The sequence below is a fragment of the Schistocerca cancellata genome, chromosome 1 (assembly GCF_023864275.1).
Source record: "Schistocerca cancellata isolate TAMUIC-IGC-003103 chromosome 1, iqSchCanc2.1, whole genome shotgun sequence".
NCBI classification, from domain to species: domain Eukaryota; kingdom Metazoa; phylum Arthropoda; class Insecta; order Orthoptera; family Acrididae; genus Schistocerca; species Schistocerca cancellata.
Genome location: NC_064626.1, coordinates 1021842028 through 1021868440, shown reverse-complemented (window position 1 = coordinate 1021868440; position 26413 = coordinate 1021842028). Strand labels below are relative to the sequence as shown.

The window sequence follows — 26413 nt, the reverse complement described above, 5'->3', positions numbered from 1 at the left end:
CACACTGACAGAACCACAGCCACATAGACACAGGCAACAGAGCATGCACAATGTCGGCACTAGTACAGTGTATATCCACCTTTCGCAGCAATGCAGGCTGCTATTCTCCCATGGAGACGACCGTAGAGATGCTGGATGTAGTCCTGCGGAACGGCTTGCCATGCCATTTCCACCTGGCGCCTCAGTTGGACCAGCGTTCGTGCTGGACGTGCAGACCGCGTGAGACGACGCTTCATCCAGTCCCAAACATGCTCAATGGGGGACAGATCCGGAGATCTTGCTGGCCAGGGTAGTTGACTTACACCTTCTAGAGCACGTTGGGTGGCACGGGATACATGCGGACGTGCATTGTCCTGTTGGAACAGCAAGTTCCCTTGCCGGTCTAGGAATGGTAGAACGATGGGTTCGATGACGGTTTGGATGTACCGTGCACTATTCAGTGTCCCCTCGACGATCACCAGTGGTGTACGGCCAGTGTAGGAGATCGCTCCCCACACCATGATGCCGGGTGTTGGCCCTGTGTGCCTCGGTCGTATGCAGTCCTGATTGTGGCGCTCACCTGCACGGCGCCAAACACGCATACGACCATCATTGGCACCAAGGCAGAAGCGACTCTCATCGCTGAAGACGACACGTCTCCATTCGGCCCTCCATTCACGCCTGTCGCGACACCACTGGAGGCGGGCTGCGCGATGTTGGAGCGTGAGCGGAAGACGGCCTAACGGTGTGCGGGACCGTAGCCCAGCTTCATGGAGACGGTTGCGAATGGTCCTCCCGATACCCCAGGAGCAACAGTGTCCCTAATTTGCTGGGAAGTGGCGGTGCGGTCCCCTACGGCACTGCGTAGGATACTACGGTCTTGGCGTACATCCGTGCGTCGCTGCGGTCCGGTCCCAGGTCGACGGGCACGTGCACCTTCCGCCGACCACTGGCGACAAAATCGATGTACTGTGGAGACCTCACGCCCCACGTGTTGAGCAATTCGGCGGTACGTCCACCCGGCCTCCCGCATGCCCACTATACGCCCTCGCTCAAAGTCCGTCAACTGCACATACGGTTCACGTCCACGCTGTCGCGGCATGCTACCAGGGTTAAAGACTGCGATGGAGCTCCGTATGCCACGGCAAACTGGCTGACACTGACGGCGGCGGTGCACAAATGCTGCGCAGCTAGCGCCATTCGACGGCCAACACCGCGGTTCCTGGTGTGTCCGCTGTGCCGTGCGTGTGATCATTGCTTGTACAGCCCTCTCGCAGTGTCCGGAGCAAGTATGGTGGGTCTGACACACCGGTGTCAATGTGTTCTTTTTTCCATTTCCAGGAGTGTATATACAAATACATGACTCCACTGAATGTTGGAATATGATCAAACGAGAACTACGGAACTGGCTTATGAAACAGCACGTAGGACATTGGACCAAGGTCGATAAACAAAAACATGGTTAGGTAATGATGCCTAAGCCATGTTTTAAAAGAAGCTCTGTAATCCTGGGATTGAACAGGATAGAGATCAAACTCATGACTGGACTGATGACCGGGCATGGGAACTTCAAAAAACACCTACACACAATGGGTATGATGGAAAAGGACCCTAAATGTAGGATCTGTGATGAGGGTGAAGAAACTGCATCACACGTAATCTTTGAATTCATGGCATTGGAGAGTAAAAGATACAGAATCTTCGGGACAAGTAGACCTGAAGAAATTGTGTCTAACAAAAAACTGGTAGAGGGTCTCCTTGCACTATTTAAGGGCACTGATTGGCTTTACTAGATATACAGAGAGCGATACCGCACAATAAATCTAGTTTCGGTGCGGGCAGTGGAGGTTAGAACTAAGCTTTTTTAGCTCTCCTGTTAAAATCAATCAATCAAAAGTTGGAAAATTTTATGTACTGTCTATCAGTTATCAAAATTTTTGCCTCCACAATAATACAAATATGTTGTCTCCAACTTTTATCCATAAATTGTTCATACCCAGTTTTAGAAAGGCAGTTATATACAACTGAAAATCAATATTACGTGGTTACTGAATAAACAGATGACAGACAGTTGTAAACAAGTACCTGGGCATGGGCGAAATGTAGTCTTTCCAGCCACGTAATAATCCGACGTCACTGTACATTGATACCTTATACACTGTTAAACCTGAGCCAGAAAAGCGTTACTAGTTACTAGGACGCGCTGCGTCGCGTCTATTAGTGTTCTGGTTTCCACGAGGAAGTGGCTCTGATGTTTTGTATGGTGTCTGCTAGCCTGCGGGTGAGTACCGAGAACCACGGCTGGTCTCCGCCTAGAAGCATGCAGCAGGAGCAACAGCTGCAGCAGTTTCCGGCCAGCGTAATTACGCTGCAGCAACATAAAAAAGTAAAATAAAAAACGGGTTGCAGCGCGGGTAGATTGCCGCATGCCGGTGCTCTCGCAAAACACGCACAGCGCGGTTCATAAACGAGGTAGGGCGACCCTTATCGAATCGTTAGCACCTCTTACTTACAAGCCTTCGGCTAGGTCGTGAAAATACACACACACATACACAAAGTCAAAATGCCCGTTCACCGTTCAACAGCGTGGATAATTAACGCTTCAGTATGGTAGGAGACGTACATCTGCCTTCGGAACTGAAATCGCAAACGCCTGCTAGTTGGTGACAGTATTTTCACCAACGGTACTGATGGTTCAAATGGCTCTAAGCACTATGAGACTTAACATCTGAGGTCATCAGTCCCCTAGACTTGGAAATACTTAAACCTGACTAACCTAACGACATCACACATATCCATGCCCGAGGCAGGATTCGAACCTGCGACCGTAGCAGAAGCGCGGTTCTGGCCTGAAGCGCCTCGAGCCGCTCGGACACAGCGGCCGGCAAGGGTACTGAAATGACAAGGCGAGGGTAGTTGGTGGCATTTTGTTCCTAGTCACTCGATTTTGCTCCAGGACCTAAGTTCTAAAACCTCACCATATTGTTCCATTGAGTGTGGTCATGTAATAATGTTGAAATTTTCCAGCATCCGGTAGTGTCATTTATCGTCCTTGTGTAGCACAGTAGCATCAGCACAGCACATCATCATACTTCATAATTATTCATTGTCGTCATCAATCGAAACAGTTACAGCACGATCAAGTACAGTGTGTGCTTAATGACAGTGCCAACAAAGCGGAGTTACTAAATACGATTTTCCGAACTTCCGTCACGTAAGAAGACGAAGTAAATATTCTTGTAATCGAATCACGAATAGCTGCCAACGTGACTCTCTTGGAAGTAGATATTCTCGGTGTAGCGTAGCAACTCAAATCAATATAGGCAAGTCTTCTGCTCCAGACTGTATACCAATCAGGTTCCTTCCAATATATGCTGATACAATAGCTCCATACTTAGGAATCGTATACAACCGCACTTTCGGTAAAAGATAAACGCCTGAAGACAGGAAAGTTGAACTGGTCACACCAATACATAAGAATAGAAATAGGAGTAATCTAGAAATTTATAGACCCACATTACGGATGTCGATTTGCAGCACGATTTTGGAAAGTATTTGTTCGAACATTTTGAATTACATTGAAGAAAAGGGTCTCTTGACACACGGCCATCAGGGATTCGGCAAATGTTGCTCCTGTGGAACACGGTCACCTCTTCATTTTCGTTATGTAATCTCAGGCTGATTCCATATTTCTAGATTTCCAGAATGGTCACAAGTGACTTACAATCAATCTGCATGCCAAAGGAATATCGTCTCAGTTGTGCGTATGGTTTCGTAATTGTATAGCAGAAAGGCCATACTTCGTAGTAATTGACGAAAAGTCATCGAGTAAAAAATGGTATCTCGCGTTACCCAAGGAAGTACTTCAGGGCTTATCCTGTTTTCGTTTTATCTAGTATATGGTTTACGAGATAATCTGAGAAGCCGTCCTAGATTGTTTGCAGATGATGCCCTCATTTACCGCCTATTACAAAATGAATTAGACAAGATATCGTTACTGTGTGGAAACTGGTAACTGACCCTAAATTATGAAAAAAATATGGGGTCATCAGCATGAGTACTAAAAGGAGGCTACACAATTAATCACAGAAACCTGAAGGGTGTCATTTCAACTAGATAGTTAGTGAATACAAATAAGAACAACTTAAATGTGAACGGCCTTATAAATGATGTTAATAATGTTGTGAGTAAGACGAACAAAAGACTGCACTTTTTTGGTGGAGCACTTAGATGATGTAACGAAGCCACTGAAGAGATCGCTACATTACACCTGTCAGTCCTCTGTTATCTGTTAGAGTACCGCTGTGTTGTATGGGACCCTTACCTGAGAGGTTTTGACGGAGGACATCGAAAAAGTTCAGAGAAGGGGCAGCTCGGCTTTTACTGTGGTGAACTAGGAAAGAGAGAGAGACAGAGAGAGAGCAGAGGGAGAGAGAGAGAGAGAGAGAGAGAGAGAGAGAGAGAGCAGAGGGAGAGGAGAGAGAGAGAGAGAGAGAGAGAGAGAGAGAGAGAGAAGAGGGAGAGAAAGAGAAAGAGAGAGTGAGTCAGTGTCATTGAAAGAAAGTCGTTTTTCGCTGAAAGGAGAAGATATCACGAAATCTCAATCAAGGACTTTCTCCTCCGAATGCGAAAATATTCTGTTGACGCCCTCCTACGCAGGGAAAAATGATCATCATAACAAAATAAATCAGAGCACACACGGATAGATTTAATTGATCGATTTTCATGCGCGCTGTTTGGGAGTAGAACGGTAGAGAAATGTGGTGAGAGTCGTTGGCTCTGAGCACTATGGGACTTAACACCTATGGTCATCAGTCCCATAGAACTTAGAACTACTTAAACCTAACTAACCTTAGGACGTCATACAACACCCAGTCATCACGAGGCAGAGAAAATCCCTGACCCCGCCGGGAATCGAACCCGGGAACCCGGGCGTGGGAAGCGAGAACGCTATCGCACGACCACGAGCTGCGGACGTGAGAGTCGTTCGAAGAACTCTCTCCTAGGCGTGAAATGTAGGGTTGACATGTAGATGTATATGATAAACACAATTTTCTGTGTTGCTCTTCTGGAGGAAACCAATGGAGCTATTCATTAAAAGAAGAAGGATTTATTTAGCTCATGGTAAAAGGTTAAAGCTGTCATGAAGTTAGTTTGAACACTGTAGTGCTTTCCTAGGCATGGTCCTATTGAAGGTGGTTTTCTGTTTCCTTCCTCTTACTTTACCAATCAGCTTAGCAGGCGAACCTATAACGGGGACTGCGAAGCACGGCGTAACTCGGAAATTTTTACATTAACAGAAGTGATAATTGCAAAAATCTTAGGACTGACTGGGTATCGAACACGTGTTTTTTATAACAGAAATGGATATCGTAAGGTGTAAAATAAATACAGAGCCGCTAGCGTGTTGTCACTCGTAATCGATGAATTTTATGGTGGGGAAGCATCTGACTTGGTACTTACTGCGCATCGTAAAATCGGGTGACAACTGTGGTATAGACAAGTCAGCAAGGTGTCGCAAGAATCGCTCCATAAGCTAAACTACGAATGTAGTACTACATATTATTGTGAGGAAAGTTTATGAACTCCTTAGACGCTTTTCGACCATCTTATTCACTCTTGTTTGTTACTGTATCTTGTTTTACTTAGTTTTGTGATGTCTCTGACAAGTAATATTTCTCGTGTGTGTGTGTGTGTGTGAGTGTGTGTGTGTGTGTGTGTGTGTGTGTGTGTGTGTGCGTGTGGTGTCTGTAGTCACGTTTGGCCTGATGCTGCAAGGCAATCACCAGCATGTTGGTTATTCCGCAGTTCACGCACGCGCTTTCTGCCATAATGATCGCCTCGAGCCAATGCGAGCCCTTTAGATGGCCGCAACCCAAGGACAACTGAGCGTCGTTTGGTCCGACAAGCCTCTAACCTGCTATGCCGTCCGTGTTGAGCTGTCGAAATGATGTTGGATGTTGGTAGAGCGAGTGAGGATCTGCGAGCTTTGTAGAAAGTACGAAGCACGAAAAAAACTGACCGAATGAATTCAGATTATGACTGTAGAGAGATGGCATTCACGTTGGGCCAATAGCTCTCTTTATTTCATTGAAGGTATACCGTTCTTCATCAAAATTACAGCACCAGGAAAGATACCAAATAACTAAATTTTATTTATTGTGATTTTGCAATATAGTAGTAAGACTTAATTTCTACTTGATTTGAGAATGGTCAGGACGCGAAATGTAATACACACAGCTGCTATTTTTGTCAGAACGACGACTCTAGCCACTCCCGGGCATAGAATCGAACTGAGGTAGGATGGCAGATACACTATTCCTTGCCGCTACAACCCTCTCCTCACGTTCATCAATCACAACGGCTGCTAGTGCAGGAAGGCTGCTTCAGCATCCAATTTGCTGTCCATGTTTTAAAGAGGTACGTACTGAAGATTATTGGTATAATGTAATATAATCCACTGCCACGTAGCTCAAGAACCGGTACAATGTATAAATTATTTTGGAATCAAGTATGGTGGTGCTACCACATTACTGAATATACCGATTAATACGCAATGGAATTTTTTTTTACTTCAATCAAATACAAATTAAAACAGTGCTATACATCAAACCAGGTGGCAGTTATAGGAGTCGAGGGGCATGAAAGGGAAGCAGTGGTTGGGAAGGGAGGGAGACAGGGTTGTAGCCTATCCCCGATGTTGTTCTATCTGTATATTGAGCAAGCAGTAGGGGAAACAAAAGAAAAAGTCGGAGTAGGAATTAAAATCCACGGAGAAGAAATAAAAACTTTGAGGTTCGCCGATGACATTATAAGTCTGTCAGAGGGAGAAAAGGACCTGGAAGACCAGTTGAACAGAATGGACAGTCTCTTTAAATGAGGATATAAGATGAATGTCAACAGAAGCAAAACGAGCATAATGGAATGTAGTCTAATTAAATCAGGTGATGCTGAGGGATTATATGAGGAAATGAGACACTTAAAGTAGTAAAGACGTTTTGTTATTTGGGGAGCAAAATAACTGATGATGGGCGAAGTAGAGAGGATATAAAATGTAGACTGGCAATGGCAAGGAAAGCGTTTCTGAAGACAGACAAAATTGTTAACATCGAGTACAGATTTAAGTGTCAGGAAGTCGTTCCTGGAAGTATTTGCATGGAGTGTAGCCATGTATGGAAGTGAAACATGGACGATAAATAGTTTGGACAAGAAGAGAATAGAAGCTTTCGAAATGTGGTGCTACAGAAGAATACTGAAGATTGGATAGATCACATAACTAATGAGGAGGTATTGAATATAATTGGGGAGAAGAGAAATTTATGGCACAACTTGACTAGAAGAAGGAATCGGTTGGTAGGACATTTTCTCAGGCATCAGTGGATCACCAATTTAGTACTGGGGAGCAGAGTGGAGGATAAAACTCGTAGAGGGAGACGAAGGGATGGTTACATTAAGCAGATTCAGAAGGATGTAGGTTGCAGTAAGTACTGGGAGATGAAGAAGCTTGCATAGTATAGAGTAGCATGGAAAGCTGCATCAAAGCAGTCTCTGGACTGAGGACCACATCAACAACAGCCATCAGACAGCTCCATTTTGCTATGAAGTGCGTATTTACACTTGGTTTTTGTGAGCTCAGGTCACTTGAACTGGTGGAAAGAAGCATGTCTGTAAATGTATGGTTTAGAGATGCCAAAAGGCAGTTAAGGATGAGCTAATACTGAAGTAGGTCGTTGCGACCTGTAACACATTTTTCTTTTGTCTCTGTTTGCTTCTATTGCAAAATGTGTTTGTGAAATACACAAAGATGACGAAAGTTATCCTCTGTAATGATCTACCAATATCGTGTCTGACCTTCTTTGACCCGGAGTAGTGCAGCAGCTCGACGTGGGATGGACTCGACAAGTCGCCGAACGCTCCCTGCAGAAATAATGAGTCATGCTGTCTCTGTAGCGGACCATAATAGCGAAAGTGTTGCTGCTGCATGATTTTGTGCACGAACTGACGTCAGGATTATGTCCTATCAATGTTCGGTGGCCGGCCGTTGTGGCCGAGCGGTTCTAGGTGCTTCAGTCCGGAACAGCGCTGCTGCTACGGTCGCAGGTTCGAATCCTGCCTCGGGCACGGATGTGTGTGATGTCCTTAGGTTAGTTGGGTTTAAGTAGGACTGATGACCTCAGATGTTAAGTCCCATAGTGCTCAGAGCCATTTGATCCATTTGAATGTTCGATGGGATTCCTGTTGGGCGATCTGGTTGGCTGAATAATCAGCTCTAACTGTCCAGGAAGTTCCTCAAACGAACCACCAAGAAATGTGACGCGTCGTTGTTGGGACCATGAAGTCCATGTATGGCTGCAAATGGTCTCAAAATAGATGAACACAACCATTTCCCGTCAATAATCGGTTCAACAGGTCCAGTCCATTGCACGTAAAGACAGCCCACACCATTACGAAGCGTACAACAGTTTGCAAAGTGCCTTGTTGACTAGGTGCGTCCATAGCTCGCAGGGTCTGCGGCACACTCTTACCAGTTGAAATATGCACCAGACCACGGTTTTCCAGTCATCTAGGGTGCAACCAATACGGTTACGAGTCCAGGAGAGGCGCTGCAGGCGATGTCGTGCTGCCAGCAAACACACTCGCATCGGTCGCCTGCTGCCACAGCCCAGTAACGCCAGATTTCGTCGTACGTCTCAAGTTGATTTCTGTGGTTATTTCACGCAGTGTATTTGTCTGATAGCACTGACATCTCTACGCCAAAGCCGGTGCTCTCGATCGTAATCAAATTGTCTCATACGTCTAGCTACGGCTTACATTCCGCGTTCAGAATCTATTAATCCCAGTCGTGCGGCCATAATCACGTCGGAAACCTTTTCACATGAATCACCTGAGTACAAATCACAGCTTCGCCAATGCACCGCCTTTTTATACAGGGCTATTACAAATGATTGAAGCGATTTCATAAATTCACTGTAGCTCCATTCATTGACATATGGTCACGACACACTACAGATACGTAGAAAAACTCATAAAGTTTTGTTCGACTGAAGCCGCACTTCATTTGTGAATGCCTAAAAAAACTTTTTGAGTTTTTGTATGTGTGTGCAAAGCATTGTGAAAGTATCTCAAATAATAAAGTTATTGTAGAGCTGTGAAATCGCTTCAGTCATTTTTAATAACCCTGTACTTTGTGTGTGCGATATTGCAGCCATCAGTATAAGTACATATCACTATCCCATGACTTTTGTCACCTCTGTGTAAATGTTATGTCCTGACTTATTAATATGTCATAGCGCAATTGAACTCTGGTTCAAATGGCTCTGAGCACTATGGGACTTAACTGCTGAGGACATCAGTCCCCTAGAACTTAGAACTATTTAAACCTAACTAACCTAAGGACAGCACACACATCCATGCCCGAGGCAGGATTCGAACCTCCGACCGTAGCGGTCGCGCTGTTCCAGACTGAAGCTCTTAGAACCTCTCGGCCACACCGGCCGGCAATTGAACTCTGGGGCCAGACTCCTAGAACAGACTGCAGCTGGTTTAATTCATCATTATCTGAGGAAATCAAAAGGTGGGTACGCGGAATAATTAAATGAAGGCTCTATCCCGAGCACCCTGGTTAAAGTACATTAGATACTGAAAAAAAAAACAGATTTTTTTTTTTATTTTCTTGCCCTGCAATAATTTGCTCGAATTACACGAATTACACTTATACAGTAAGCTAGTGTGCCGGGATATTAAGACAGCATCGCTCTTACGTCCCCGCTTTACGGCTAGCTGTCACGGAGACAGCAACAACCATGAAACAGTATGAGTACTGGCCGGGATAATGCCAGCCTACAGCCTGCAGAGACGTAACTTCGCACAAGCGTAGAGGAACAGTGCTTTTCAAGGGCGCGCCCATGAAAGGTGAAAGTAAGTGTTGGTGCTGTTGGCATTATCAGAGCGTGCCATCTGCGCACCACGTTACCTAATGCTGAGGCAACCGTGAAGAGGCTGCATCCTTTAACTGTACCGCAGCTGTTACCTGTTTAATATTTAGAGCAGTGGTCGTCAAATTAAAGCTGTAGGCAGCGTAAAATTTTTAGGGCTACAAATTGACCACAACCTAAATGTTGAAATTCACACTCTAGACTTAATGAAACGCCTTAGTTCAGATACATTTGCAGTACTCATGATAGCAGAAATAGGTGATTTAAAAATGAAAAAGTTAGTTTATTCGTCCTACTTCCATTCACCAATGAGTTATGGAACCATATTTTGGGGACACTCCTCTCACAAACAGAACATTTTCAAAATGCAGAAACTAGTCATTAGAATTACATCTGGCGTCAGTCCTAGATCGTCATGCAGAGACCTCTTTAAGAAACTTGTTATTCTAACTACTACTTCTCAGTACATACACTCATTGATTTCCAACAAGACTCGTTTTATACAAAATAGTACAAAATACCAGAAACAAAAACAATCAGTATAAGGACTATAAAAGTTTAACATCAGTACAAAAAGGAGTCAAATACATGGGTACTCATATATTCAATAACTTACCAGAGCATATCAAAGGTCTTGTAAGTGATAAAGATCGGTTTCAGATTGAATTAAAGAACTTCATGTTGGCCAACTCCTTCTACTCCATCGATGAATATCTTCACAAGGATTATAGTTCATAGCTCTGTCTGCGTTAGAATTTTATAATATCCATGTATCTGAGTAAAAAAAATATAAAAATATAAGTAAATAAAAAAACATTGACTCTTTCCAAATCCCAGAGATCAAAGGGATCCATGGAAAAGAATAAAGGTAATGTTATGTAACTATAATCGAGTATTCGTACGGCTCGCGGTTCTTAGACGTCTTTTATAATAAAATGCGACTAGCAGCTAACAGCTGAATCCATAAAGTCAACAAAAGATAAGAGTGTCTTAAGAGTGTAGTTTTCCTGCTAAGCAGCGAACAAAAATACTTACAAAGACAGTAATATTTTAAGATGTGCTTAATTTTAATTGTCCTTTGTGAATTCGTCCATGACCTAATGAAAGTTGTCCGCTTACCGTCAGGGGCAGAAGCTGCGCAGGCACCGAGGCGTTGACGCAGTGGTTCGCAACCTTCCTTACGGGGGGAAACTCCCATCTCACCACCCTCAGATTTAGTCATAAGATGTCCATGTGGGCAGCCCGTCTAGAGCTGAACTCAAATAAAGCATGAAAACAGGAAGAAGGTGTACTGAAATGTGGGAAAAGAAGCAAAATAGAAACACTGAACGGTCCAAGGTCAAGGTCTGCAACATTTGTTCGCTGTATTCAGATTTATGTCTGTAATGTGGTGTAACGTCCGTTTACAACAGCGAGGCATAAGGAAGGGACATCCAGTCGTACGAACCTCCTATTTGTTCTACACAGTACCACATGTTATGACTCTTGCGTTCCGTTTTGGAAGTATTGATTGTTGAATTCGTTTGTTGTAACGTAGGTCACACCCGCTTATTTGTTGTTTTTATTTGTGTGAGAGATCTACGCGGCATCTCGCCTGCTCTGACTATTCGTCACATTTACTTGCGACGGTAGTTCATTCTTGCCACTGTATAGTCTGACAATTACCGACACTAGAGAAGGAGAGTAGACACGTCCATGACCGGAAGAACAGTTCCTAACTTCGTGAAAAAAAATTGGGTGGGGGGGGGGGGGGGGAGGGACGAGAGAGAGATTTGAACACGGTTCTCCCTATTTGCAGTCCTACATCGTGACCTCACAACCACGACGTTTCTCGACATTGCACGTCTTGAATAGTACATCTTCTTCCTGTTTTAATGTCTGTTTTAATGTCTGATTTGTGCTCAGTTTCTGACAGGCTATCCACCAGGCAATTTTACCACTAAATTTGAGGGGTGTGCGATGGGAAGTTTCCCTTGATAGACCATTACTCCTGAGTACAATTAGACATTGCCTAGTACCCCACCCACCCCCACCCCAACCACCGTTCTTTCTGTTGCTTTCCTCCCCCCCCCCCCTTCCGCACATTATTAACAAATTTAGAACCTAACTGAAGTGTAGAGTGAAAGATTTTTCTTGGAACTCTTTTATTTTTAAAACGGTGAGATACGAATATATATGTATGAATGTGTGTGTGTGTGTGTGTGTGTGTGTGTGTGTGTTTTAGAATGAATAATGGAGCAGTTAGTGGTGCATCAGAAGTGTTACCCACAACTCCTTCTTAGATAGGGAAGCTGACTAACCGCAGTGGGGATAGACACTTGCTACAAAACATACTTCCCCTGCATCACTCCTCTCCATTGTGGCACTTACTTGACCCGCACACTGCTAACCTATTTGAAATCAAACAGATTCAGATGTGTGCACTATACTTACTGTTTGTAAATCACTTGATTGCTGGATTCCTGACTTCTGAACTGGTGGAAACTGGACGACTATAGACAATTAATGCTTTGTGTCCAAGCACTCTAATAATAATAATAATAATAATAATAGTAATAATAACACTGTGTACAGCACCATAGTAGACCTTATGTAGATACTGCTTTGTCAAGCTGTCAATTAATTCATTTATCTGTGCCGAAGCGAGTAACGAAGTATTTTCTGAACTACTGCAATTACTATCTACAACTTGGGGAAGATATTTTCTTGAGATAACATATATCATCAGCGATGTACGGGACAAAACAACATATGTATGTAGTGGGTGAACTATATGAGCAACCCGTAAACTCCACCAAATTAATGCTGCTAATTGAGAAAAAGTATACAGTCTGGAACCGCGCGACCGCTACGGTCGCAGGTTCGATTCCTGACTTGGGCATGGATGTGTGTGATGTTCTTAGGTTGGTTAGATTTAAGTAGTTCTAAGTTCTAGGGGACTGATGACCTCAGAAACTAAGTTCCATACTGCTCAGAGCCATTTGAACCATTTTGAGAAAAAATAGTTATGGTAACTTGTAGAATCAATGTTAGAGTCTTACAAAGTTGTGATAATAGTAATATTCTTTTGAAAATAATTTAGTTTCGTGACTGAAATATAATCGAATCGTTTAGTTTTTACCCCTCAGAATTTTCAAATGGTTCAAATGGCTCTAAGCACTATGGGACTTAATGTCTGAGGTCATCAGTCCATTAGACTTAAAACTACTCAAACCTAACTAACCTAAGGACAACACACACATCCATGCCCGAGGCAGGTTTCGAACCTGCGACCGTAGCAGCAGCGCGGTTCCGGGCTTAAGCGCCTAGAACTGCTCGGCCACAACGGCCGGCCAGAATATTTCATTTTACCCTCAGGGGGTAATTACCCCCGGGTTGGGAACCACTGCGTCTGGGGATGTGCGAGCTGGAGTGTTGTTTTGTTTGTCTACGGGTATTGTCAACTCGACGTTCGCGCGACTCGTACCGCTGCGTTACTAAACTCAACTCCATCCGAACAGGCCTTGGAAAGCCCAACGGCACCGACCGATAGCCGTGTCATCCTACACTCATAGGCGTCACTGGATGCGAATATGGAGCGGCATGTGGTTAGCACACCGTTCTCCCAGCTATATGTCTGTTTACGATACCGTACCGATGGGTTGCTATGGCATAAATGTCGACACGGAAGTAACATGGATTCGTAAATGTGCATTACAGAGACGGTCATCTTCAAAAGTGGTACTAAAAATGACGAAGTGCTCGTAGTCGGTAATACATTTAAGATATCTACAATTATTGTTATTAATCAATTCATCATCCTCTCTCTCTCTCTCTCTCTCTCTCTCTCTCACACACACACACACACACACACACACACACACACACACACACACACAACTGAATTACATTACGTCAGGCAATAATAGTGTCACAGCTCTGGGGTAGCTGAGAATGGCAGCAATGTGAAATTGAGAAGTTTTCCGAATGGTGCCGACTTGGCGATGAGTACTTGGGGACCGGCGGCCAATTAATCGCCCCATTATTACGTATAGGTAGTCTGTTGGAGGCTCATAACATACTCATTCATGTAGGTTATCAACAATAGTAAGATCGGCACATATGCGGTATTAGGAGTCTCCTCAAAATGTTAGTACTGGCTCTTGAGCCAAAATGTTTGACGACCATTAATTTAGAAAATCCAACAGAAACGTAGATAGTAGCTTCGTGGATCCCGCTGTTTTCCCAGTCCTTTCGATCTTTTATGTGAATGAATGGCGTCTGTTCTTTCGGACGTGTCCGAGAGAGCAGACGACACTCATTTATATAGTTGATTCGACTCGATGGGTAATGAATCCATTATATTCGGTTCGGATGCACACTTCGTTCGACCTCCAGCGGGGATATCAAAATTAGTGAGCATGGAGGACATGAGGATATGGATGGGGATTGCAGGCAGTTGACGGTAAATGGGAATATGAGTCGGCTTGGGATCGTGCCGAGACAGTCCGCGCATTTGCGATGAACACTGTGTCCAGGTGGAGCAGTGGTTAGCGCAACTACCTAGTAAGCAGGAGACCTTGGTTTCGACTCCCGTACTGGCACACATTTTCACTCGTCACCGCTGATTTCGGACAAAGCCCTGATGCAGCTGATATCATCAGTTCCTTCCCTTTCCTATCTCTCCCCCCACCCCCCCCCTCCCACCAACCAGTTACATGATGCCTTTCTACCTTGTATGGTTCCGGGAGTTCGTGTGATGACAGAGCTTCTTCTTAAATCAGGGAAACCCGTTTACTATAATGGTAACGGAAACACAGCACAAGTTCCAGTAAGTGAGTATTTTAACAGGAATAACTTGCGATGTCGTATGAACCCTGGACTTCCGTGAAAAGTGAGAATCGTGCTCAAATGCGAATCGGTGGTTTAACCACTGCAGTATCTCGGCTGGTTTCTACGAGTACATCTGACCATATAAAGAAACTGGAGGAGGATGTTGTTAGTCGATTATGGATCCTATATTTCAATAGCTAGCAATGACAAAAATAAAGCTTTGCTATCGGTTAGCTTTTCCCTATGTTCTCGTAGATAATATAAGGCAGTCTACATAATCCGCTGGGAAATAGAGCTACATAACGCCGTTTACTTTGCGTGAGTTTTAACGTGACAAGTTATAAATATCGATGACAAATTATTTGCTGCTCTTGAGTACAGCTGTTAAAATAGGTGCTGACCCGCGAAACAACAGAACTGCTGTATGCGGTGTAACATCAGACACATTTACAATATGAATAGTACTTGTTACGATACAAGTTCCAACAAAGAAAGTAAAATTAGGCTGAATGTTTATACTAGGACCTATGTATTTAGAGAAAGGCTGAGTCAATAGAATAATCGCATGGGGCCTACAATATGAAAAACTTCCATACTAAAATGAAATAAATGCTTTTGTATAGGAAGATATGGCCGGTAAGGTTCAAATGGCTCTGAGCACTATGGGACTTAACATCTGTGGTCATCAGTCCCCTAGAACTTAGAACTACTTAAACCTAACTAACCTAAGGACATCACACACATCCATGCCCGAGGCAGGATTCGAACCTGCGACCGTAGCGGTCGCGCGGTTCCAGACTGAAGCGCCTAGTACCGCACGGTCACACCGGCCGACTATGGCCGGTAAGCGTTAACCATATATATATAGGAACAGATACCACCTTCCTGTATATATACACTCCTGGAAATGGAAAAAAGAACACATTGACACCGGTGTGTCAGACCCACCATACTTGCTCCGGACACTGCGAGAGGGCTGTACAAGCAATGATCACACGCACGGCACAGCGGACACACCAGGAACCGCGGTGTTGGTCGTCGAATGGCGCTAGCTGCGCAGCATTTGTGCACCGCCGCCGTCAGTGTCAGCCAGTTTGCCGTGGCATACGGAGCTCCATCGCAGTCTTTAACACTGGTAGCATGCCGCGACAGCGTGGACGTGAACCGTATGTGCAGTTGACGGACTTTGAGCGAGGGCGTATAGTGGGCATGCGGGAGGCCGGGTGGACGTACCGCCGAATTGCCCAACACGTGGGGCGTGAGGTCTCCACAGTACATCGATTTTGTCGCCAGTGGTCGACGGAAGGTGCACGTGCCCGTCGACCTGGGACCGGACCGCAGCGACGCACGGATGCACGCCAAGACCGTAGGATCCTACGCAGTGCCGTAGGGGACCGCACCGCCACTTCCCAGCAAATTAGGGACACTGTTGCTCCTGGGGTATCGGCGAGGACCATTCGCAACCGTCTCCATGAAGCTGGGCTACGGTCCCGCACACCGTTAGGCCGTCTTCCGCTCACGCCCCAACATCGTGCAGCCCGCCTCCAGTGGTGTCGCGACAGGCGTGAATGGAGGGACGAATGGAGACGTGTCGTCTTCAGCGATGAGAGTCGCTTCTGCTTTGGTGCCAATGATGGTCGTATGCGTGTTTGGCGCCGTGCAGGTGAGCGCCACAATCAGGACTGCATACGACCGAGGCACACAGGGCCAACACCCGGCATCATGGAGTAGGGAGCGATCTCCTACACTGGCCGTACACCACTGGTGATCGTCGAGGGGACACTGAATAGTGCACGGTACATCCAAACCGTCATCGAACCCATCGTTCTACCATTCCTAGACCGGCAAGGGAACTTGCTGTTCCAACAGGACAATGCACGTCCGCATGTATCCCGTGCCACCCAACGTGCTCTAGAAGGTGTAAGTCAACTACCCTGGCCAGCAAGATCTCCGGATCTGTCCCCCATTGAGCATGTTTGGGACTGGATGAAGCGTCGTCTCACGCGGTCTGCACGTCCAGCACGAACGCTGGTCCAGCTGAGGCGCCAGGTGGAAATGGCATGGCAAGCCGTTCCACAGGACTACATCCAGCATCTCTACGATCGTCTCCATGGGAGAATAGCAGCCTGCATTGCTGCGAAAGGTGGATATACACTGTACTAGTGCCGACATTGTGCATGCTCTGTTGCCTGTGTCTATGTGCCTGTGGTTCTGTCAGTGTGATCATGTGATGTATCTGACCCCAGGAATGTGTCAATAAAGTTTCCCCTTCCTGGGACAATGAATTCACGGTGTTCTTATTTCAATTTCCAGGAGTGTAGTTAAGACATACCGGCCATTTGACCATCTTCTTCTGTGCGGATGCACAAACGGTGCCCGAACCCTTACGGGAATCGGCAGTAAAGCTGCGAGTAATGAGTATGATGGGCAGGGCACTATGAATACAGTGCGGGACAATAAGTTGCGAATGTGGATTTCACGGGAGCCTTGCCAGAGATAAGTCTCCGCAGTCGCACTATCATTGTGTCCTCGGAGGCTCAGATGGATAGAGCGTCTGCCATGTAAGCAGGAGATCCCGTGGTCGAGTGCCGGTAGGGACTGTCCCCGTTGACTTATATCAACTCCTGTAGGCATCTAAATGTATTCATTTAATTGCAAATGATTTTGTCGTAAGTTGTTGAGTCATCAGCTTTCTGACTGGTTTGATGTGGCTCGCCACGAATTCCTCTCCTCCGCCAACCTCCTCATCTCAGAGTAGCATTTGCACGCTAAGTCCTTAATTGTTTCTTGGATATAGTCCTATATCTGTCTTTCTCTATAATTTTAATCCTCTATAGTTCTCTCTAGTGCCATGGAGATTCTGATGTCTTAACGCATGTGGTATCATCCTGTTCCTTCTTCTTGTCAATGTTTCAGTGTTTTCCATATATTACGTTCTTCGTCGATTCTGCAGAGAACCTCATCATTTATTATTTCATCAGTCAACCTATCTTTCAACTTTCTTCTGTAACACAAAACCTCAAATGCTTCAAATCTCTTCTTTTTGGATTTTCCACCTGTGAGTGATTGACTATCGTGATTCACTGTGCTCCGAATGTGCATTCTAAAAAAATTCTTATTCAAATTAAGGCCTGTGTTTGATACTAGTAGACTTTTCTTGGCTAGTAATGCCCTCTTTGTGTATGCTAGCTTGCTTTTTATGTCCCCCTTGGTTCGTCCGTTGTAGACTATTTAGCTTCCAATATAGCAGAATTTCTTAACATTGTCTGCATCGTGATTTTGATGTTAAGTTTCTCGCTTTTCTCATTTCTTCTTCTTCTCATTACTTTTGTCTTTTTCTGGTTTACTTTCCATTCACTTTCTGTGCACTGTAGACAGTTCATTCGATTCAACACATCCTCTAATTCTTGTTCACTTTCGGTAAGGATAACATTAAGCAATGTACTCATTGATATCCTCTAACCCTGAATTTTAATCCCACTCTCGAACCTTAATTTGGGGCATTGCTTCTTCGATGTAGAGACTAGAAAGTAGCGGTGAAAGACTCTCATCCCTGTTTTTCACCTTTCTTAATCCGCGCACTTAGTTCTTGGTCCTTCAGTCATCTTGTTTGCTCTTGGTTCTTGTGGTATGTATTGGAGCCTATGTTTTCAACTCCTTAATGAATGTTTTATTAATGCAGGTTTTCTTTTTTCTTTTCAGATTTTCTGTACCGGCATAATGTGACTTTCGACAATGTGACGACGGAAGTAGAAATACTGGACACATCCAAATGTGCAGTAAGTTTAAGTTACTACATTTCTTCACTTTTATTTACCTTTATTGGCAATACGTTGAGAAGCTCTTATTCTTATGTTATATGAGCCGATTAGAGCATCGTTCTGTCAACGAGTTAGCAGTGTTCAACGTTATGTATCACCGAAAGATGTGTTTTAATTGAAGGTGCATTCGAGATCACTAACAGGCGTTGCTGTTTTTAGCGTTAAACCGAAAAAATGGAGCTATATATCTAAGCAGAAAACAATAAATATTCATATTACTTGGTTATATACAAGTGGACACATCCCGGCAACCATAAGCGGTTTTTCGTATTGTATTTACTGAAAACTTCCTGCGGCCTAAAGTAGGCCTGAGTATGTAATTATGAAAATACCAAGCCCAGTGCCTGATTACCTAGACTGAACTATTAACTGACTGAAGCTGAACTGTTACTAGAAGCGAGAGTGTCCCTATGCAGTACGTATTATTGTGCAAAAATAAAATCTTGCACAACATTCTGCCGTGTCTACACTTTTTTGTATGTCGTAGTAAGAAAAAAATCAGACAAAAGAATCTTCAAATAAAATAGCACAATTCAAATTTGGTAGTTGCTAATAGATCTGGATAATATGAAGCTGTAATTAGGAATACAAAGCTACAGAAACAAATAATGAATTTAAATAATGTTTCGGACATCCCTGAATTTGTTTCTCATCCCGTTTTTATACGACGATTAATTTCGACGGTTCAAAGAACTGTGTTGTTCAGTTTGTTCATTATGTTGCATCTTATTCACAGAATAATTTTCCTTTCGTTTGTTATAGTGAAAACCCATAAACTTAGTGCTGTGCTGGTTAACATCTGATGAAATGCTAGTGAGTAAAATCATTACAGAAACGAGAATTTTCTGCCAGGCAATTGCATTGGATTTACTTGTCTTGAATCTCGATCCCAGCAAAAAGTTGCACTATTCCGCGTTGCTAATTCTTCTTTTAGATTTCGTGCTTGTGGAACAGAAGTGCGGGAGCGAGAGAACTAGAAGGCGCATCTGAAATTCTAATCTGAGGAACGCTAGCAGTGTGGAACTAAGAGAAATTATAACGGTGAGTTAGTCGTGGATGTTCTTAGAGAACGCATGAATTATTTATTCACTCCCTAATAGAAACTTACTGGAGCACGAACTCATATTTCCTCTCATCTCAGAATGCTTTTATCGAGTAAGTAACGGAGCGCTTTTACTCGAGGAATATTTTACACTCAGCGACACAATAGGGTACTACATCAGTGAGTGAAATAGAAAACAGCTAGCAACGTCTTACAATCAATACTCGAGAAGAGTATAGTGTGTACATGAACGTAAGACAGTGTAAAGCGCTATAATGTTGTGTCTCTTCATCAGACTGTACCCGTGAAGAATCCAGTCGATGATTAAATAAAATTCATTATTGTTACTATTTGGTTTTTAAGTCAATGAATTTGACGAAGACGAGACCCTTATATTTAGAATCAGTCTTCTGATTTCAGCCACGTGGGATTAGCTGAGCGGTCTAGGGCGCTGCAGTCATGGACTGTGCGGCTGATCCCGGCGGAGGTTCGAGTTCTCCCTCGAGCATGGGTGTGTGTGTTTGTCCTTAGGATAGTTTAAGTTAAGTAGTGTGTAAGCTTAGGGACTGATGACCTTAGCAGTTAAGTCCCATAAGATTTCACACACATTTGAACATTTTTTTTTAATTTCATTAATCAGATTTCTTAGCTTCCCTAACACATTCAGACTTCCGACATACAGTTCTTGAAGGACAGCAGTCTTCAGACGAAAAGGTAATTTCGGGCGTATCCCATTGCAATCTCACAAGTCATCAATGTTGATGCGACCCAGCAAAAAACGTCAGTATTCGGGAATGTAACAGGAATGATCATTCGAAGCAAAACAATCTGCGCTCCAAATTGCATCCGTTAAAAGGTATGAGCACTTCTTCGATACCATGAAACAAGTCCGCTCTGCTGCAGACTGTTTGCTTTCCATATTTTAGGACGGGTTGGTATGGACCAAACCAAGAAAAAATTGACGAGTAAGCATGGGTTCTAAACTGCAAACCCAAAGAGCTTTCATCACTATGAGCATGAAACACAATGAAACTCATCTTTTTTGCTCACCAAGTTCTTACAGCTCTTAAGCAATGGATTATAGAGATAATGTTTACTAGCAGTTTTCCTGAATATTTGCCATTCCTCCTGGATCACAGTATGTATCGAGTGGCTATATTTTAAGTACCGGGTGCTTGTAATTAAACTTCCCCTGCTTAACCCGTTATAACACGTAAACTAATTATCGTACGAGTACCAAACTTGGTAGCATTAATGTCCAGAGTATGGTGTGCATGATTTCCATGCGTCAGAGTGTCACCGTACAGTTCCAACTATGGCCACCAGGTGCCATGACCAGTCATTGGCCGGCCGGGGTGGCCAAGCGGTTCTAGGCGCTATAGTCAGGAACCGCGCGCCCGCTGTGGTCGCAGGTTCGAATCCTGCCTCGGGCATGGATGTGTGTGATGTCCTTAGGTTAGTTAGGTTTAAGTAGTTCTAAGTTCTAGGGGACTGATGACCTCGGATGTTAAGTCCCATATTGCTCAGAGCCATTTGAACCAAACCAGTCATTGTAATGCATAGTCGTAGTGCACTTGTTGACGTGTCAACATGAGCTTGGATAAAAGTAACAGGGCGTTATTGGTGAAGTTCTGTTAGCAAAACAACAGTAATGCTGCAGCCGCACTTCGAGAATATCGCCGGCTGAAAGAATTACTCAAGGATCCTCTTTCCCCACCTGCTATGCTGAGCGTAATAAAGAAGTTCGAACTAACTGGAGAACAAAGTGTCGCTCTGGAAAGACGCCGACGACTGGTTGCACCACAGGTGAGCGTTGCGCGCAATTTCCGATCGTCAGGCAGTGTGCGTGTTGTGTCGTGACAGTTGAACAACCCGTTGTCAAGTGTGTGGAAGGTGCTTCGAAACATTCACAAATGGTATCCGTACGGGATTCATATCGTACAGGAGCTTGCACTGCAGAATGCACAACGACGTGTTGTCTCCGCCCTTCAATTTCTCTCAAGGACTGAAGTTGACGAGGGCCGGCCCTAGACCATCCTATGGACAGACGCTCATTTTTCTCTGACAGGTAAGGAGAACACACAGAATTGCCGAGTGTGGGGATCTTCTCCTCCAGTCACTGTGCATGACGTTCCTCTGTATAGTGAATGTGTCACCATATGGTGTGACTTCACGGCTACGTTCATCAATGGCCCATTCTTTTTTGAACAGGTTGGCTCTCAAGGACCAAGATGTGCAGTGTGACTGGCCAATGTTACTCCTATGTGCTTCGCTAACACGACATAGCCGCCCTACAGGAGAGAGACGCATTAAATTCAACAGCTTTCTTGCAGGATGGGACCCCATCGCACGTCGCTCACGAAGCTCACCTGTTTCTTCGAGACACATTTGGAAACAACCGAATTATCACCCGATCGTTTCCAAATGCTTGACGGGCACCATCGCCTGATCTCACTCCCTGTTATTTCAGGTTGTGGGGCTACCTGAAGGACAGAATTTACCGCGGGAACATTCGCACGTGTGCTGATGTGAATCACGGGATATCGAGATATGGAGCCAGCATACCTACGGATATGCTTCGTTCCGCTGTGCAGAATGCAATCCTGCTCTTTCAGACTCTTCTGGACACTGACGGGCGCCATATTGAGCCCCTTTTAGGTAGTAATACTACCCAAATGTACTGGTTCAAATGGTTCAAATAGCTCTGAGCAATATGGGACTTAACATCTGAGGTCATCAGTCCCCTAGAACTTAGAACTACTTAAACCTAACTAACCTAAAGACATCACACACATCCATGCCCGAGGCAGGATTCGAACCTGCGACTGTAGCAGTCGCGCGGTTCCGGACTGCAGCGTCTAAACCGCCAAATGTACTGGTATAATGTACCGTAGCATCACATTAAAAGTCTTTCAACTGAATTAATTCTACATCATTTCTCTTCCCCATGTCCTTGACATTAATGCTACCAAGATTGGTACTCGTACGGTAATTAGTTTCCGATTTATAACTTGTTAAATAGGGAAAGTTCAATTATGGCCGGCCGGTACAGCTACTGATGGACGTTCCGTGTGGGCTGTAATTTGGCAGATAATGCGTTAACGCGCAACCAATTTATGCTGGAAAAAAAGGAGTTGAAATTTTGGCCACGTGATGCAATTCTGGCTCTGTACACTGTTTGTATGACTGTATCACTTGCGCGCTGTCGTTTGACAAGCAGTAACGCGAGTTAACAATATAGAAACCGTGCAGTGTTAGTGACACTGTTTTATGTGAACGGCAGCAATTACAGTGTTGCATTGATGGGGTATCGCCGACTGCAATATTCTGTGGAGTGACAAGGCACCTTTTAAACAAGTAAACACACAAAACTGCCGAATTCGGGAGACTGTTAAACCGTGTGTTGTGCATTCGCCGTATGTGACTGTGTGGCGCGGATTAACAATCACCTTTACTCTCGGTCATTTTTCTTTGAGGAGAATGGAACCAGAGTAGCTGTCACGTGTACCGTGACCTCTGCACAAGAAAGAGATCTCCTTGTACAGCATGCGATTTATGCTTTGGAAGAGCGCAACTGTGTTGAAAGCACTGCTTTCATGCATATTGGGCAACACCTCACGTTGCTCGCCCACTGAAAGAATTGCTTAATGCAACCTTCCATGAACGAATTGTATCCAGAGAATTTCCAGATGCATGGCCTGCAAGATCAGTTGATCTGAATCCATGTGGCTTTTGACTTTGGGGTATGTAAAAAAAGTCGTTTATCAGGAACACGTTCCGTCTCACCTGATCTGAAGTCCAATATGTGGCTCAGATTCCACCGAAACTGCTACGAGGAAATGTTAATCACGTCCTTCTACCGATGCAGCATCTCGTGCATATCCGATACTATTAGTATCTCCTTAGTCTGAGACCCTTACAAGTAAGGATTGATACAGGAGAGATCCGAAGAATAGCAAAGCTTTTCGTAACGAGCTGCTTTAGTAAGCTCTAAAGCTTCATGGAAGTGCTCATGCCTCTCCTATTTCAGAGGCTAAATGGTTGCCGTTGTACGTCTGGCTAGGGCAGCAGTCGAATATTTTCTGTATCCAGAAAAGCCCTTACAGGACCTGCAACATGCAGTCGTGCATTATCCTGCTGAAATGTAGAGTTTCGCAGGCATCGAATGAAGGGTAGAGCCACGGGTCTTAACACATCTGAAATGAATCGTCCACCGTTCAAATTGCCGTCAATGCGATCAAGAGGTGACTGAGACGTGTAACCCATGGCACCCCATACCATCGCGCCGGGTGATACGCCAGTATGGCGATGACGAATACAGGCTTCCAATGTGCGTTCACCGCGATGTCGCCAAACACGGATGCGACCATCATGATGCTGTAAACAGAACTTGGATTCATCCGAAAAAGTGACGTTTTGCCATTCGTGCACCCAGGTTCGTCGTTGGGAACACCATCGCAGGCGCCCCTGTCTGTGATGCAGCGTCAAGGGTAACCGCAGCCATGGTCTCCGAGCTGATAGTCCATGCTGCTGCAAACGTCGACGAACTGTTCGTGCATATGGTTGTTGTTTTGCAAACTTCCCCATCTGTTGACTCAGGAATCGAGATGTGGCTGCACGATCCGTTACAGCCATGCGGATAAGATGCCTGTCATCTTGACTACTAGTGATATGAGGCCGTTGGGATTCAGGACGACATTCCGTATAACCCTCCTGAACCCACCGATTCCATATTCTGCTAACTATCATTGGATCTCGACCAACGCGAGCAGCAATGTTGCGATACGATAAACCGCAATCATTTCTCTTCCTTACACGAGGAATCACAACAACGTTTCACCAGGCAACGCCGGTCAACTGCTGTTTGTGTATGAGAAATCGGTTTGAAACTTTCCTCATGTCAGCCACTGGCGCCAACCTTGTGTGAATGCTCTGAAAAGCTAATTATTTGCATATCACAGCATCTTCTTCCTGTCGGTTAAATTTCGCGTCTGTAGCTCGTCATCTTCATGGTGTAGCAATTTTAATGGCCAGTAGTGTACATTTTTATACACGTATGGGTTCTCAGAAGCTTTGTCACCGACTGGAGAGACATCGTAGGAGGCAAAGCGGCACTGCCTGTCGGCCTAGAAATCTTAACTGAAGAACTTCGCCGCTAAGGTTTTAACTTTCCTGGGTTGCACTCTCAACCACTAACGCCTGAGGCAGTTAAGCGTCCGTCCCGCCTGTAGACAGGTTGACTAGGAAGTACCCTCTTCCTTGAGGCACAAACAATCTCCAGAGGCACGCGAGCTCACGGGCTCCGGAAGGGGACCCTCGGCGCCGGCTGTGGCTGTCGGCGGAGCACGGTCGAGGCGCCGGGCTGTCCAGTTGTTGGCTCTCACCGGCCTCACGAGCCAGCACGCCAGCACGCCTTATGGTAATGGCCCAGCCCCGGCGCTATTACCTTTCGGCGCCAGCCTCAGAAACGTCCACAACAATCTTTCGCATTTAAGGGGGGTCTAAATTGCATTTACTTGTCAGGGAGTAGGCTCTCATTATGTAGTCATACGTTCTCAGATTGGCGTCAAATTGACTTCGGGGCTGATAGCGAGGCAACGCTATTAAACTCGTGGCATCTTTCGAGGGGCGCAACCTCTCTCGACAACGCTGTCGTATTATCATCGCATTTCTGTCAACAGGTTTCTTTCCGAAAAGGAGAAAAAGGAACTGAGAACACGCGGCGAACGAGGAGCTTTCACTAGCGTGCCGAAATTGTACGCAAGCTACAGAAAGATACTGGGTTTGGACAAAAATATGGAAATATCACGAGAAATACATGCCTGAACATAAAATCAGTTGACAGCGAAGCCTGCACGTTTCGATGTTGTATTTGACCACGAGTGGAACCTGTATAATGTCCTCAATACGTTACACATGTCAGTCGTGGTAAGAATAATCTTTGTAGTTGTGTAAGAATGCAGGCTTTCTCAGCGAATCTTGATGACAAAATCTTCTCAGGTTGACAACCGAGCCAATGCGTTGTTCTCCGGCAACGTTTCAGCAAGTTTCTTACTTGCCATCTTCAGGCGAAGTGTCAGGTTCACGTCTCGTCCGGATCTTTATAGCAGCTGGACCAAGGGCTTCTTTACATCCTCAGCGCCGGTCGGGATAAACACGCGCGAGTGGAATGGGCGAGGCGTCACTTGGAGAGGGGGGGGGGGGGGGCGCCGGGTCCTGGCGTCTCGTCTCGGTGTGGCCGACACTTCGCACTTCGCCTGAAGATGGCAAGTAAGAAACTTGCTGAAACGTTGTCAGAGAACTGTACGGTGGTTTGTGGAGCATCTATGCAGATATAGATGGCTGTTCCTTAAAGATGATTCTGCGTTCTACGACGACTGGCTTTCAGTTCGCAGCTCACATTGTCGAAGATTTTGTGAGCACGAGGATGAATTGTCGCGTGTCCCCTGGCTAACACAGTCACCAGATCACAATATTATTGACACTTTGTTCAAATGGCTCTGAGCACTATGCGACTTAATTTCTGAGGTCATCAGTCGCCTAGAACTTAGAACTAATTAAACCTAACCAACCTAAGGACATCACACACATCCATGCCCGAGGCAGGATTCGAACCTGCGACCGTAGCGGTCGCTCGGTTCCAGACTGTAGCGCCTAGAACCGTACGGCCACTCCGGCCGGCATTGACACTTTGTCGTCTATCATGGAGCGTAATGTGCATGATTGCTCTCCATCCTCATCATCGTTACCAGAATTTTCCAGTATTTTGCAGGAAGAGTGGTATAAGATATCATTAAAAACCATTCAGGACCCGTATTTAGCCA

General features: G+C 45.0%; 1 protein-coding gene across 2 annotated transcripts in view; it reads left to right on the top strand.

Moving 5' to 3' along the window:
- LOC126089452 (ras-related and estrogen-regulated growth inhibitor-like) overlaps positions 1 to 26413 on the top strand; it is a 579634-nt gene that overhangs the window by 403471 nt on the left and 149750 nt on the right. For both annotated transcript variants that reach the window (XM_049906911.1, XM_049906910.1), the window contains exon 4: positions 18429 to 18505. In XM_049906911.1, the coding sequence (XP_049762868.1) occupies positions 18429 to 18505 (77 nt within the window). The remainder of the gene's footprint in view (positions 1 to 18428; positions 18506 to 26413) is intronic.